We start from the raw sequence: 15,574 nt of genomic DNA, 5'->3' as shown, positions 1-15,574 counted from the left end.
GGTGATGGTGAAGTTGATGGTGACCCGAACAATGGTGGAGCCACTGACTGTAGTGTTGGAGGAAGAGAAAAGGGTCCAGTTTGGGTCATAGTCATCAGTTAGTTTTTTTCTAACCCAGAGTATGGGATGATATCTCTGGAGATATCAGAGGAGCCAAACAAGGGCAATTCTAAACTTCTAAGTGATCAGTAATGTTGATTCACTCATTCAATGAACATTTGTTGGGTGCCTGATGGGCTCAGGATTCTGTAATGGGCTCTGGTGGGTCCACAGTGTAAGACTACACCATTGCCCAATGTGGAGGGCAAGGAATTGACAAGACAATTATGCTTCAAAAGGTGTTGGCAAGAAAGATGAGTAAGAAAGTTCAGTAAGGAGCTCCAAGCCATGGATGAGTAAAGTTCCCTGGAGGGAGAATCATTTCAGGAGATCTGAACCGCTAGTCGTGCATGACATGACACTGTCTCATGCTGCAGCCCAGAAGGGAAATACTGGGCAGACAGAAAGCTGCAGAGGAGCCTGTTTATGACATAACCTTTTCACTCCCATCTCAGTGTTTTTGTGAAGTTGCTCACTTCCTCACTTGTGAAGTTCTCCTTTCATCTACCGGACTGTGATATGGCAGGACCTCTCAGTGGCCAGAGAAATGTGTCCAACAACCTGGACACGGTGGGCAACCAACTGAGACTGCAGAGATTTCTTGGCCTGTGGTCTGGCCTCATTTTCCCTCAACCACTGGAGCATCTGGCAGGAAGTGTTGCTTCTGTCCCAGTATGTCCCTTGAGGATATCTGAGGGCCACTAATACACTCTAGAATGTCACATGCTGCAGGAACACAGGGAATGATTTGAAGGCTACTACTCTTCCAAGAACAAAGACGTTAACCAAACATCCTCACTTCCAGGATCTCTGTTGAGTTATTCCCCTGTTTCCTCCACTCATCCACCCCTCTATGATAGAATAGCATTGCTTTGGGAGAAGAAGTGGAGGCGATACACAGCCAGTTGTGATGGCCAAGACTTCTCAGACTAGGTGGCCCCTCCTTCTTTTCTTGAAAATTGGAAATGAGGGCAGGGAGCTGGTGCTTTCTTTCCTGGCTGTGGCAGAGGCTTCTGATGGTCCCTAAGTACTCACCACTGGGGATGGCTGCCACAGTCCTGTTGGTGTATCCTGCAGAGGGAGAGAGAGGGGAAGGAAAAGAAGGGAAGTGTTGGAAGGTGGAAAAGGAATGAAGCAGGCCTGGATGGTGATGCTGTGGGCTCTAAAATGTAGGGAATATTAGTCACCACGTACCATTAATATACAGACTGGTCTCTTCCAGAGTGTAGCTGCCCAGCTGGGTGGCCCCACGGGTCAGCTGGCTCAGCTCCCTGTACAGCTGCTCTCTGTTCAGCTTGGAGCCCATGGGCTCTGGATGGTAGGTGCAGAGTGTGCCCACTCTCGTGACTGACCCACCTTTCTCAGGCCTGGGGAAGACACATAAGAGGAAATGACCATAAGAGAACTGGTAGGAAGGGTATTGAGGTTTTTGGGGAAATGACAGGAAGGGGCCAGAATAAAATGAGAAGCCCACAGAGAGATGAGAAGCCATCTTTGATTTCTTAGTGTCCTGCCTTCTGCATGTTCTAGACCTGTGAGCAGAGCTGGTACATAGGAGACATGATTCAGCGGTGAGTTTGCAAGTGGCAGCCTGTGTGCCTGAGACAGGAAAGGTTGTGCCCAAGATGTGCAAAGAGTTGGAGCTGGACATTGAAGCAAATGGAGAAGGCGTGTTCACGATCTGAGAAAAACCAGTATTTGAGACCTGAAAGAAATTCACTTGTACTTTAAAGGGCAAAGGAAGGAAGAAAGGATTTCAGAATGGATGAAGAGGGCTACAGCCCAACCCTGCTGAAAAACTCTGCAGGACCAGGGAACAGTTCCTCAGGAACCAGATGACATTTTTGTGTTGAAGTCAGTGCCTCCTGAATTCCACCTACTCTAAAATATTCATAAAGGGTACAGGAGAGAAGGGGAACAACTCCCAGGGCCTAGGACCACTTGGAAGAACCATGGCCAGTTATCCTTATGACTCACCTGAGCAAGGTCAGTCTGCAGTCAGTGTAGAAGGGGCCCAGAGTTGTGTTCTTGAACAAGGATCTGAGCTGTGGAGAGAGAAAGAACTCTGAGAGGTAGGGTTAAAGGTCATCACAGCTGGGTCATGCCTTTCGCAGCAGGTGAGGCATGGATGATGGGTGGATAGAGCTGACATGAAAGGGCAGGACAGGGCTGGAGTGGTTATGGTCAGAGGCAGGTGGGCATGGCTGGTGCAGGGTGGGTACGGCTGGTACAAGGCAGCAGGGCTCTCACCAGCAGCTGCAGGACCTTCTCTGTGTTGTTAAACTTCCAGGACCCTAGATGCCACATGTCCTTCTCATAGGCCAGGTTGGTGATGGTGAAGTTTAGGGTAAATGGCACCAGGGGTAGTTCAGTGGCTGCAGCAGGGATGGAGAGGGGGTGGCATCATGTTGAATCAAACCGTGGTTGGATATAGGGGAGAAATAGGGTCTGGACCACAGAGCTGAGACAAGGGAGCATCTCACTGGAGACCATAGCAATGGTCAAGGGGTCCTGGCATCTAATGATTCAAGCATTAGCTGTGGCTAACACTGGACCATCACGTGATCCTGGTAGGCAGGGGGTGATCTGAAAGCTACTAACCTCTGAAGGGGATAATTTACTGCCTAGCACTCTCATTGCCATATTTCTACTGAATAGGACTTCCATTCAGTGGCATATTTCTGTTGCCAAAGAAAGGTATACAGAAGTGAGAATGCAGAGATGATAAACAGGTAACTGTGATTTGAAAGTCTTCCCAATCCTTCCCTCCCTGACAGCTAGCGACCAAAGCGAGACTTCACCATCCTGTCCCTGGATAAAATAGGACAGTCCCGAGGGCCATGGACTACTCACCACTGGGGATGGCTGGTTCAATCTGGTGAGTATAACCTGCAGAAAAAAAGTCAGAAATGTGAGGGAGGAGGTACTCAGAGGTGAAGAAGGAGCAGACTGTGAAAGTGGAGGCTGCGGGCATCAGGAATACAGAAAAGTAGGGATGACAGCTCTCACCGTCAACATAGAGACTGTCCTGTTGCAGGGCATAGGGTCCCAGTCGGGTGACACCTTGGGTCAGCTGGCTCAGCTCCCAGTGCAGCTTCTCTCTGTCCAGCCCAGGACCTGCTGACATTGGGTGGTAGGTGCACACCGCATCTACTCCAGTGGCTTCCCCGTGCTTCTTTGGCCTGGTAGGGATGGTGAGAAAAAAGACCACTAATGGATCGTGTGGAGAGGGAAGCCAACATCCTGGGGCCAGGATGGGAAGGGGGCGGGAAATGAGAAGCCCGCTAGACTTGGATGTCTGTTGGCTCTTCTCTCAGCCTGTTAAGGAAGGATCTGGGATCGCAGCCAATGAGGATCCCCCAGTGAGGCCTGTGGCAGCATTCTGAGAGTCTGGCCAGGACTGCGAGAACATGGTGTGGCTCTTATGGACAGCAGCTAGGATGCTGCTACCTTCTTCCCACTGGGGATCCGTCCTCACTTTGCCATCTGGAGCCAGGTTCCCATCACGCTGCCCTACGCCTGTGAGGTGTGATTGCTGTGGCAGCCAATTCTCACTCTAAACAAAAATTGTGCCCTGTTAGACACCTGCTGAACTCTTCCACTTTTCCTGCTGTCCGTAAATGAAGCCCCAGTATGGCGATATCAGTTCTAGACCATCCGAAGCCTGCATCGGTCACCTCTCTACCTGTTGCCCTTGCAGTTGAATATTTCAGCTCTGTATGTTCTCTGCCTCTGGCTCTTTTCTTTTTTTTAAATTTGGTTTTTATTTATTTATTTGGTACAGGGGTCTTGCTACGCAGCTCAGACTCGTAGTGATCCTCCTGCCTCAGCCTCCCCAGTGCTGGGATTGCAGGCATATGCCACCTTGCCCAGTTCAGGTGGCTGGCACAGCCATGCCTAGGGCCCCCATGGCATGTGCTTCTGGGGATCGAACCCAGGCAAGTACTTAGACTACTGAGGTATCTCTCCAGCCAGGCTCTTCTTTCTTTACCTACATTTTTTTCTCTTTCCCTGCAACAGTTCTCCCAGCCATTATATTCTCTTCTCCAGGTGTGAACTTCAATCTCACATCTGCTTGACTCAGTATGCTTTTCTCAACTCTCAAACCTTCAGCAGTCTGTCTGGGTCTCAGTTTCTCAGCTATGAAATGGCATAACAATGGTACCTGGGGCACCAGTGTGTGTTGTGAGGTTTGAAACCTGGCAGTGTAAGTGGTACGCTCCAAGTGACCCCTGGTGTGCCTTAAAAATGAATATCTGCCACCATAATTATTATAATGGTTCTAAATATAATAATTATGATGGCTGCTACTATTAATGAGCTGTTAATGATCTTCTGTGAGGGACGGTTTGAGTTTTCAGAGCTGGGCAGGGACAGCTTGGTACAGGGTAGGAGCTCAAGCAGTGTTAGTGAATGGAAATGAAGTTCGTGGACTTCCAAGGCATGGGGGCAGAGGGGGTACACTCATGCCCTAGAACCACATTCGGAGAAAGCTTGCATCTTTCTTATGTATCTCAGTACCATAGTGCGGGTTCTCTCTCTCTCTCTCTCTCTCTCTCTCTCTCTCTCTCTCTCTCTCTCTCTTCTCTCTTCCTCTCTCCCCCCTCTATTATTTTCTTTTTTTTGTATTTTAGGGAAGGGTCTACAGGGTGTTCAGGGTCTTACTACTAGATCAGACTCATAGTGATTTGCCTGTCTACAGCCTCCCAAGAGCTGGGATTATAGGTACACACCACCACACCCAGTCTCAATCACTGTCTCAGTGTGCCCCGGGGGTGCAGCCGGCACGGCAGACCTTGGGATCCAACCCCCGGCCCCTGCACTTGCTTGCAGGTGCTTTAATTCACTGAGCTATTTGTCCGGCCCTACGGGTTTCCTCTCTTGAAGAAGGAAATTTTCAGGGACTCGAGGGTGTTGAGGAGAGGTGCCCACTGCGGCTAATCCCCCTGGTGACCCTGGAGTGGAAGTCATTGTGCATGCTCCGTGGTTCCCATCACTAGCAGAGTTGGGCTCCGAGGGGATGGACTGCAAAGGCTGTGTTATTCTCAGAGGAAAGTGGGAAGGCGAGCATGGTGGGAAATGACATGGGCTTTGAGGAGACCGAACTCCAACCCTGGCTTCACTATCTGGTATCAGTTGGTTCCATTACCTCTCCTGGCCTCAGTTTTTCACTCGGGACAACAATTGTGTTGCTGAAAGACTTAGGGTAATACTGTCAGGGGTGTGTTTAGCTTGGTGTTTCTAAGCTAGAGGCAACTTGTGCCTCAGAAGACCTTTCGACAGTGTCTAGAGACAGTTTTGGTGGTCTCAACTTTGGAGGTGGGGAGAAGAGGGTTACTACAGGCATCAGGATGGATATTTAGAGGCTGCAGCGCTGCTGAGTCACCTGCAATGCAGAGGACAGCCACCCATAATAAGAAAGATGTGGTGGAGAGTGTGGGCAGACGTCCTGGTCTTCCGCCACTGCTTGGCACAAGTTAACCGCCTCTGTGCCTTAACCTTCAGGAATATTTGCATGTTTTGTGGACTGTGATTATAGGACATATGTGCGTCCTTCGTAAAGGCTCAGAGCTGTGTCCTATATGGAGGTGAATTTGACGCAAACTTTGCAGTTGTCACAGTTTGTTGTTTTGTTTCTAGAAAATGCTATGCTATGGTTTGGATCTTAAAAGTCCCTGGAAGGGTCAACAGGTTAATGACCTGGTTCCCAGGTGGCACTACTGGGAGCTGGTAGAACCTTTGATAGGAGGGGTTGGGGAGGCCTTTGGCCAGTGGGGTCACAACCTCAAAGGCCACTGTGGAACCTCAGCTCTCTCATCTTCCTGTCTTTTGCTTCTGGGTGGCCAGGTGGGCAGCTTTACTTCACCACACTCTCCCACCATGGCAGGTTGCCTGGCCACAGGCCTGAGGGCAAAGGTCTCCCTGACTGTGGCCTGGAGCCCAAATAAAGCTCTTCTTATAAATTAATTATCTCAGGTATTTTGTTATTGCAACAAAAAGCTGACAAGCTCACACTTCATGGGAGATCCAAGGCTTAGCAGCATGGGAAAATCCAGAAGAGGGCCTGGTGGTCAGGGGTCCAAGGAGAGAAGTGGCTTTCACAGGTTGGGGCTGGAAATGGTTAAGACCAAAGGGAGGGCCTAGGCCTAGATAACTGTGCATAAGAATCTCAATCATGCCACCCTAGGCCAGCTCCTTTGGAGGTTTCACCTGAGCAAGGTCAGTCTGCAGCCAGAATACAGGAGGCCGACACTGGTGTTCTTGAACAGAGGGTCAAGCTGTGGAGGAGAGAGAGGAGATGAGTGAAAGGTCTAAACGGGGATCAAGAACCAATAGAGCAAGAGAAGTGGGGGTGGCCTCTGTGGGAAGAAAGGGGTGGGAGGGCGGGGCTTCCATGGAAGGAAATGAGGTGGGCGGGGCCAGGATGAGTAGGAAGGCACCAGTGGGCAGGGCTAGAGGGAGGGGGTGTGGCTCTCACCAGTCCTTGCAGGACTTTCTCTGTTTTGCTGAATTCCGAGGAGCCTGGAGGCTGCATGCTCTCCATGTAGGGCATGTCAGTGATGGTGAAGTTAAGGGTGAAAGGTGTCAGAGTGAGGCTAGAGGCTGTGGTAAGATGAAGGGAGAAGTCAAACCCCGAGTCCTATTTGAAGTAGCTTTGAGGGTTGAGGGACACTCCGAATCCAGGCCAGGTAGAGGTCCTGGTCTCCAGTGTGTTTACATTTAAGGCAAGAGATGCACACATTTCTCCCAGAGAAAGAAACTTGATTTTGAAAGACACTAATAATGGTAGTGGTAATAAAAATGACAATGAAACAGCAATACCAGTGACCGCTAATTGGGCAGGCACTTCCTGGTGCTCAGTCCCCTCTATGTCATGTACTCCTATGTGACCCCTGGACTAGAATCTGTCACTCACTCCCAGCTGACTGAGGACGGAAATACGTGTCAGAGCAGGTAAGTCACCACCCCAAGTTTACACAGCTACTTTAGGGCAAGAGCTCAGGCTCTAGAATTTAAATCACTTAGGCATGGTAAAGTGGCCTTCACTTCCTTCACCAGGCCTGGTCTGGACGGGGCAAAGGGACACAAGCCCTGCTCACTCAGGGGACCTTATCTTCTTGAGACAGTCAGAAGTAGATCCAATCTGGAGAGATTTTTGGAGGTAGAATGGTGATGGGGAGGGTCCATCTTATTGTGGATGAACCCCAGCTTTAGCCACACACAGAAACCAGAAACACAGAGTCTGGGTTTTACATACACAAGCCATGTTTTTTTTTTGTTTCTAGTCAGGGGGTTACTATGCACATACTGTAAGGAACATAATTCATAATGAATTGGTAGTTTTATACAATGGAGTATTACTCAGCTATAAAAAGATAAACTTGAGACTTTTGTACATAAATGGATGCAACTAGAGACCATGCTCATAGATGAAATACCTCAGACCCACATGTGCAAACATTGTACTGTCTTGTTAGTGTAAGAACCTCAAAGAGTAAATAAGACCTGAAAGGCACAATCAATATTGTGAAAGGGAAAGAAACCGTTCCAAACAACTGGGATGAGGGAGAGGAGAAAAGAAAGAAGGGAAGAAGAAATAAATATGTGTGTACACGGGCTAGCTTGGATAAGTGTACTGATGATTTCTGCTGGCCGACTGAAAGGAGCAGTTAATGCTTTAATTTTCCCCCTTCTTTTAAATATTTTATAATTTTTTTTTTTTTTTTAGTGGAACCAGGGATTGAATTCAGGCCCTTGCACTTTCTCCTTTCGAATTTTTTTTTTTACTATTTTTGTATTCTCTTTAAAATTAAAAAAGAGAAAGAATTCACAAGAATGATAAAGTCTTTGTATTCAGTCCTTTCTAGAGCAATATTCCTTAACGTAAGCTGTTGGTCAACTGCTGACTGAGCAGCCTAGGGAGTTGGCCTCTAGTGTACTGGCCACAGGACCAATTTATTCTCAGCAAATGCATCTGGTGTCTTGTCCTTTTTCAAGGTAGGGGGAGAATTTAGAGGCCAGGCATTGCCTGTAGATTTCAGAGAGTAGCTTAGGACACTGGGTCCTAGGAGGAGGGGCTGGTACTCAAAGGATTCTAGGGATCTGTGGAGACTGTCAAATCCATCAAAAGTCAACCTTGCGGGCTGGGGATGAGGTTCAGTGGTAGTGTTTGGTGGCATATGTGAGGTGATCAGTTTCATCTCCAGCATCATAAAAATGTCAACCTTGGGGTCCTGAAATGTGTCACCTAGTTCACCTCTTCCTTCTACCTCTCATGGTGAACATCTATAGAGAGGAGAATTCTGACCTGAGGGGTTGGAGGAGGAAGTAGGCATCAATGCAGAAATGGAGGGCATCATAGAAGCTTGCAGACAAGAAAGTGTTTGTAGTGGGGACCTCATCACTATGGAAATGCTGGGAAGGAAAAGCTCATGCCTGGGGGCTTTAGGGTAACAGTTTCTGTTCATCTCAGGAGGTAGGATAAGGATGGAAAATGGAGAGAATGGGCTTTTGACTTTTTTCATTCCAAAGGGCTGGGATGTATAGGGGTAGTGGAGCCTCAGAATACTCACTTCTGGGGGTGGTGGCCAGCATCTGATGGGTGTAACCTGTAGAGATAAAAGAAGAAAGGGTGAGGATGGGGCAGAGTGCAGGAAAGGGAACCCTGGGAGTGGGGAATATGAATGTACAGTGCAGTACACACAGCACAGGTAGCTGCTTCTCACCATTGACATAGAGGCTGTCCTGGTCTAAGGAGTAGCTGCCCAAGCGGGTGACACCACGGGTCAGGTGGCTCAGCTCCCAGTACAGCTTCTCACTGTCCAGCCCAGGGCCGGTGGCATCAGGGTGGTGGGTGCAGGTGGCACCCACTCCTGTGGCTGCTCCATGCCCCTCAGGCCTGTGAGTACAAGGGAGGGAAACAGCAATAAATGAAATGTCTAAAACAGGATTGTGAGACCCCTGGAAGGGGACAAAAAGATGACACTCATAGAAAGGTAAGATACTAGGTTTAAACTCTTTGGGTGCTGTCTCTAGAGCCCAGACAGCCTGGGATGGTGGACAATTATGGCTTCAAGAAGCTTTATTAAATGCAAGACTCAAATATGCAACCTCATGGACTGGGGATAAGAGCTGTCATGCTTTAGTTGGGGAAGAGTTGGGATTCAGGATTCAAGCAAGAGGAAAAGACATATTTGCCTTAAAATCTTGGGGACAGAATGTAAAGCATTCCAAGGAAATGTTGAGTAGAGAGGTGGGGAGAGCCCAATCCTGGAGACAGGTGGTAGAGTCTGGCGGGCACTGATGGGGAAAGTGGCACCATTTGGGGAAACCCTGGTGGGGATCTAGCCAGTGCCTCTCTGGACCTGGGAGGAATTGGGGCCGCCAAGTCCTTGGGCTACCGTTAAGAACTTACCTGAGTGAGGCCAGTCTGCAGCTAGAGAATAGAGGGCCGATGCTAGTTTTCTTGAACAAGGGCGTGAGCTGTAGAACGAGAGGAAGGTGAGCAGAAGCGATGAGGGAAGAGAGGTGGGGCCGACTGAAGTGGGCAGGGAAGGCGTCAGTAGGTAGGGCTGGCATCTATCGCGAGAGGATGAGGCCCGCGTGGTGAGGCGTAGTGGGCGGGGCTTATGTCAGTGGGTGGAGCAGAGTGTTGCGGTCAGGGCTCTCACCAATTTCTGCAGGACTCTCTCGGTGAAGTTAAACTTCCGAGATCCAGTCTCATGCATGTCCTTCTCATACTTCAGGTTGATAATGGTAAAGTTGATTGTGAATGGTACCAGGATGGGGCCAGCTGCAGCAACAGGAATGGGAGAAAGACCTGCGTTGAGTCTATTATTGCTGTATGCACCGACACATGGGGCATCTTCTATGTTCACCCTCAATCAGTGGCAGGGTCCTCCTCCTCGGATGTCAGCATTAACTAAAGGGAATCGTGCGCAAGTATGAGAAACTGCTTTGCATTAGTAAATGCCTTGCCGAGCCGAAAGCAAATAGATCTGACCCTCCAGGTGGCTAAAATTCTCATAGACATTCTCCTTCTTTGAGTTTTCCTTTAACTCAAATTGTAATTCTGTTAACACATTTATTAATTTTTTTAAAAAATTGGAAGAAATACATACATGGCTTTTTTATATATTGGGTCCTATTTTAAATTATTTCCTTGCCTTTTCAAAAAACAAGTCAGTATATCTGAATGTATTAAAAGCCTTACCTTGCATTCAGTGCTTTGGAGAGAAACAGCTTTATGGTGTCTACTTTACAGGTGCACAGTGAGCCAGTGGAAATTTAAATACTTTGCTAAAGCCACACAGTCTATAAAGGCCAGAATGAGATTTGAATACAGGCTTTGTGTCCCCTACGTCTGTGCTCTAACCTCTCCGTCTAGGACCACAGGCAGGCCGGGGTAACAGCACCAGCACGGTACACCTGAGCAGCCAGTGGGTGGAACATCTTTTAGAATCCTTTGCTGATGTGTAAGTAGAGATGGCAGCAGGAGTTGATGTCAGCTCACCCTGTGCCTCACCAGGGTGAGGAGGTGGCACAGAAATCTACCCTGCGCCGGCTGGAGGCTGGAGAAAGAACAGCTGAGCTTCACCCTAGCCAGCCAGAGACTCCATGAGTTCTTGAGCAAGTGAGACCCTGAAGAGCACATGATTTTGCTGGTCTATGCACAGCTGCTGCTGTTCCCTCATTCTGGGAATTGAGAGATCATTTTAGAAGAAGAGAGAAACCCTCTCCACACACCTGCCGATCTCCCTCAGGAACATGTAATTCAGTCAGGCTTAGGTTTACAGTCAGGTCTGTCTCTGTCTACCCAACAAAGACGAAGGCAATTTCTTTTCTGCTTATGATGTATCATAAGAGCCTGGTATATAGCAAGTTCTAGGTACGTATTTGTTGAATGAATAAATGAGACTCATATTCCTCAGGAGATACATCCCACAGGACACCAGACTTTTGCAAAGAAGAAAATGGAGACAGAAGGCTCCTACCTGTGGAGACTGGCACAAGGGTGGAAGATGTTGGGATCATGGTAGAGGCCATGGAAGCTGAGGAAGAAACACAGTCAGGGAAAGGTGGAGAGAGCAGGGATTCTCCAGCCAAGAGGGTCCATCACGGGATCTGAACACCATTTTTCTATTTAAAGTCAAACGTCTGTTGGGACAAGTCTTTCCTGAGTTTGGGAAAGACCAGGCCCCCTTATTCCTTCCTTGATGGGAGGATACGATTTGTGAGCTAAAGGAAAGAAGAGGTGGGTCACTGTACAGTGATCCTGGTATCCAAACTACTCACCACTGACGGTGGAGGTCAGGTACTGATGGGTGTAACCTAGGGAAGGAGAGCAAAAGAAAGGGTGAGGAGTAGGGCAGGAGTGGGAAGAAGCCAACAACCTGAGGCTTCTTATTGTTTTCCTTTTTGTATTGTGTCATGTTTCAGAATGCAGGGCTGGCACACTAAACGACAGCACCAGCATCTTTAATTTTTTTCTTTTGAGACCAAGTCTTGCTAAGTCATTCAGTTGCCCGAGTTGGGAACAACTGCGGCTATACACCTATTCCTATGAGTTGTGAGCCCAAGAACACAGCTACTGTGAGACCCGTGGAGATGCCACTCTGCAGCTGCAGAGCACTGACCATTGACATAGAGGCTGTTCCTGTCCAAGGTGTAGCGGCCCAGGCGGCTGACACTGTGGGTCTCACGACTCAGCTCCCAGTACAGCTGTTCTCTGTCCAGCCCTGAGGTCATGGGCTCAGAGTGGTGGGTGCAGATGATGTCCACCTTGGTAGCTGACCCATCTTTCTCAGGCCTACAGAAGGGGGACCCGTGGATAGGGACATAAGAAAGACTGATGGTGGGGAGGTCTTGCAAGAATATCAAGGTAAAGCAACACTAAATGAGACTGCACAGAAGGCAGAGAATAAAGGAATCAAAATGTCCGAAGATCATTTATAAATGACCTGTAGATTCAGAAAGCAAATTGAGATGGGTGTTGGCAGGATGTTTATAGTATAATATCTATAATTATAGTATCTATAATTTTTAGGAAAAGAAGTGTTTCGCATTTCCAAGGTTTCGGACTCAGAGTATATGGGTGTCTTGCACCGGAGAAGCATCCATGATCCAAATCCTCTACAGTTTGAATTTGCTTGAACACTACTGAGACAAATCAAGGAGTTTCAGATTTCAAAGCATTTTGGATTTAGGAATATTTATCCTATTACAGCCTCATATCATCCTAGACTGCACCAAGGGACATAGCAAACACCTCGTTTGGACAGCCCTAGGGGCCTACGAATGGACTGGGGGAAGTACAGTTGAAGTCTCTTCAACTCTTCATGTAGGTACAGAGGACTCTATTTTTGTTTTGTAACTTTGACAAGTAGAGCAGAGTATTGGAAATTCTGGGCATTCCCTCCTGGAGAATGTCTGCCTTGCTCAAGATGAGGAGATAGAACAGAATGCAGAGAGGACAAGACCAGGGGAGAAAGCTCAGAGGAAGCAGCATCTCAGGGGCTCAGAGCTGCTCCACCAGGCAGGTGGGGAATAAGATGGATTCGGGAGCTGGGTTGGGACATGGAAGTGTGAGTATTCATCCTGGATGTCTTACCTGAGGGAGCTCAGCCTGCAGCTAGAGAAGAGGGGACCGATACTGGTGGCCTTCATCAGAGGACCAAGCTGGGGACAATGGAGACGGAGTTGAGGAGGAGGCCAGGAGGCTGAGGAAGGGAAGGAATGGCCTGCGAATACCTCAGCGGTCTTACCAGGTGCTGCAAGATGGCCTCGGTCTTGTTGAACCTGGAGGATCCTGGGTGGTTCATATCTGGCATGAACTGCAAGTTCGTGATGGTGAGGTTGATGGTAAAGGGTACCAGGGCGGGGCTCACAGCTGCAACAGGAAAGGGAGAGCAGAGAAATGCCTAGTTGTAGCTCTCTGTCTAGCATTTCCTCTCGTCTGCTCAGGGCCTCGTTCAGACACTTGATTCTCCACCAGAGGGAACCCCCAGGGTGGCTTGTTGATCCTGGGCCAATCAGAATCACCTCTTTAAATTCTATAGAACTACTCTGGCCAAACAACTCGCCCCAAACTGAAGGTGAGAAAACTAAATAGTGCATAGAAGTATACACAAAGCAGGAGTTTGCATACCTTATTTAAAAAAATAGTCAACAGAGGATAAAAACAGTGATTAAAAAAATGTTTCTACAGCTCCCTTGTTGGTAATAATGAAAGCTTATGCAAAAGCACCCTAGACAAGGTGAGCTAGCTGTACAAGAATGCTCGGATCATGTGCAGCAGGTTACAGCACCACACATAATCCTTAACTTGTTACCATCTTCCTCAGCATCATGATTACCACAACCATCAGCAGCATCCCACGATGGAAAAGCGGCTGAGAGGAGAGATTGTTTCCTGTGTGTTCCCTGATGCATCTGAGTGCCTAGCACCAAGCAGGTGTCCAATGACTCCCAGCTTTCCTACGACTGTCCACCCTTCAGTATACCATGTGGGACACCTTTGCAGGCTCAGAATGCCGCACAAAGAAGTGCCACACACTGGTACTTACCTGTGGTGCTGGAGATGGACAGAGGAGTCCCAGATGTTCCCAGGCTGACTGTGGGGGACCCAGTACCTGAGAAAAGCTGTTATGAGTGAAAGCTGCTAGGCATTCCCCGGGCAGCAAGGCCAAGAGGACAGAGTGCTTATGGGGCTTACTGCACGTGGGGCAGAGCTGGGACTCTGGGTGAGGCTGGGGAAGCAGGGAGGGTGAAAGACTGTGCCCCCCCCCTACATCCTCTGCTCCTGGAGAGGACATTATGGGGCCTGGGGTTGAGCTCCTGCTCTGCTTCACTGGCACAGAGAGCAGGGTCACTGGATGCCCTTCAGTACTCACTGCTGGTGCTGAGTGCAGAGCTGTGGTAGGTGAATCCTGCAGAGACAAGGGGGGAGTGGGCGGGTTAGGGTCACAAAACAAGTGGAGCATGCAGTAGGGATCCATATGCCCTGTCACAGAGGGAGGTACGTTCACAAAGCAAGAACCACCAGGAGATTCATGGTGGGGACTTTCACAGCAGACAAGAGGCCCTGAGGATGACTCTGGAGCAAGAAGAACAAACAGCGAGAGCCACACAGGAGACAGTACACACCAAGTGCAGGCTGAGCCCTCAGGAAGGAGACAGAAGGTGACCATCCACAGAAAAAAAAAACCTTTGGAGCAGGGAAAAGAGACCCCAGCCGCATCCCATTGCTCACCATTGACGTAGAGACTGTCCCTGTCCAGGGTGTAGGCGGCCAGGCGGGTGACGCCACGGGTCAGCTGGCTCAGCTCCCAGTAAAGCCGCTCTCTGTCCAGCCTGAAGCCTTCAGGCCCAGGGTGGTGTGCGCACACGGCATCCACTTTGGTGGCTGCTCCCCCTTTCTCCGGCCTGGGGGCAGCATACATGGTTGGTGGAAGGATGTCTCCTTCAGTGTGACCCCAACTTTCACCAGCCCCAGCCTGACAGTGCACCAACGCTAGCGCAGAGGAAGCTGCAGTCTCGAGGGCAAGGCCCCACTCGGCACAATGATTAGAAGGATGGAGCCCACTGAGGGTTGAGCCCAAATCAGGGCCCTCTGAACTCACTGAGGGTCTTACCCTGTAAACACCTGTCTTGTCTTATCTGTGAGGGAAATGAAGCTGGGGGTAGGGACTGGGAAAAAAGAGCAAATTTGAAGTGCCAGCCCTAAACACTGCTCTTCCTTTTGGAGAAAGGGTCTCCTTAGGTAGGTGAGGCTGGAGTTAACTTCTTATATAGCCAAGGCTGGCCTTCAACTCAGGGTAAGCCTCCTGCCTCATCCTCTGAGATTCTGGGGTAGACCTAGAGGTTCTCTGAGTGACATGCGGGAGGAGGGAGAGGCAGATTGGGATGTGGAAAATCATCTGCAGGAACAGTTCTGCCCCTGGGCTGCCCTTTAACTGGGGAGTATCTCACCTGAGCAGGGCCAGTCTGCAGCCCACATAGAAAGCTCCCAGGCTGCTGTTCTTGAACAGGGGATGGAGCTGGGAGGAAGGAGAGGGAGTGAGAGCATCACTGAGGGGAGAACACAGGAGCTGAGGCTCTGTGCAGAAGGGGTGGGCAGGGGTGCGGCGTGGGGGGCTGGAAGGGGTGGATGAGGCTGGGGGAGTGCTGCCTGTGCTCTTGGGGGAACAGGCAGAGGGCCAAGGGCAGCCGGGCTCTCACCAGTTTCTGCAGGACTCTCTCTGTGAAATTGAACTTCAAGGAGCCGGGGTGTGCCATGTCTTTCTCAAAACGCAGGTTCAGGATGGTGAAGTTGATGGTGAACGGGACCAGGTGAGGGGCCACAGCTGCAGGGAGACAGGGAGACATGCTGGCGATGAGCCTATGCCAGTTGTGGGGACCTGAGCCTCTATCTTTTCATTACCAAACAGTCAACATCATCAGCATTAGCCCTGTCACCAGCACTGCTGTCACCCCC

The 15,574-nt window shown here is 49.4% G+C and overlaps 1 protein-coding gene across 1 annotated transcript in view; it reads right to left on the bottom strand.

Annotated features, from left to right (window-relative positions):
* The window catches only part of LOC101593036 (mucin-16), a 101,923-nt gene that overhangs the window by 33,676 nt on the left and 52,673 nt on the right, over positions 1-15,574 (bottom strand). Inside the window, exons 34-55 of the mRNA XM_023705122.1 lie at positions 15,319-15,443; positions 15,070-15,137; positions 14,351-14,523; positions 13,992-14,027; positions 13,665-13,730; positions 12,864-12,988; positions 12,710-12,777; positions 11,736-11,908; positions 11,395-11,430; positions 11,094-11,150; positions 9,771-9,892; positions 9,515-9,582; positions 8,826-8,998; positions 8,673-8,708; positions 6,578-6,702; positions 6,310-6,377; positions 3,109-3,281; positions 2,953-2,988; positions 2,350-2,474; positions 2,077-2,144; positions 1,294-1,466; positions 1,135-1,170 (exon numbers count right to left, since the gene is read on the bottom strand). Of these exons, the coding sequence (XP_023560890.1) occupies positions 1,135-1,170; positions 1,294-1,466; positions 2,077-2,144; positions 2,350-2,474; positions 2,953-2,988; positions 3,109-3,281; positions 6,310-6,377; positions 6,578-6,702; positions 8,673-8,708; positions 8,826-8,998; positions 9,515-9,582; positions 9,771-9,892; positions 11,094-11,150; positions 11,395-11,430; positions 11,736-11,908; positions 12,710-12,777; positions 12,864-12,988; positions 13,665-13,730; positions 13,992-14,027; positions 14,351-14,523; positions 15,070-15,137; positions 15,319-15,443 (2,130 nt within the window). The remainder of the gene's footprint in view (positions 1-1,134; positions 1,171-1,293; positions 1,467-2,076; positions 2,145-2,349; positions 2,475-2,952; positions 2,989-3,108; positions 3,282-6,309; positions 6,378-6,577; positions 6,703-8,672; positions 8,709-8,825; positions 8,999-9,514; positions 9,583-9,770; positions 9,893-11,093; positions 11,151-11,394; positions 11,431-11,735; positions 11,909-12,709; positions 12,778-12,863; positions 12,989-13,664; positions 13,731-13,991; positions 14,028-14,350; positions 14,524-15,069; positions 15,138-15,318; positions 15,444-15,574) is intronic.

The sequence above is a fragment of the Octodon degus genome, unplaced genomic scaffold (genome assembly GCF_000260255.1).
Source record: "Octodon degus isolate 3935 unplaced genomic scaffold, OctDeg1.0 scaffold00214, whole genome shotgun sequence".
NCBI classification, from domain to species: Eukaryota; Metazoa; Chordata; class Mammalia; order Rodentia; family Octodontidae; genus Octodon; species Octodon degus.
The sequence above is the reverse complement of the archived record's forward strand: the minus strand, read 5'-3'. Positions and strand labels throughout refer to the sequence as shown.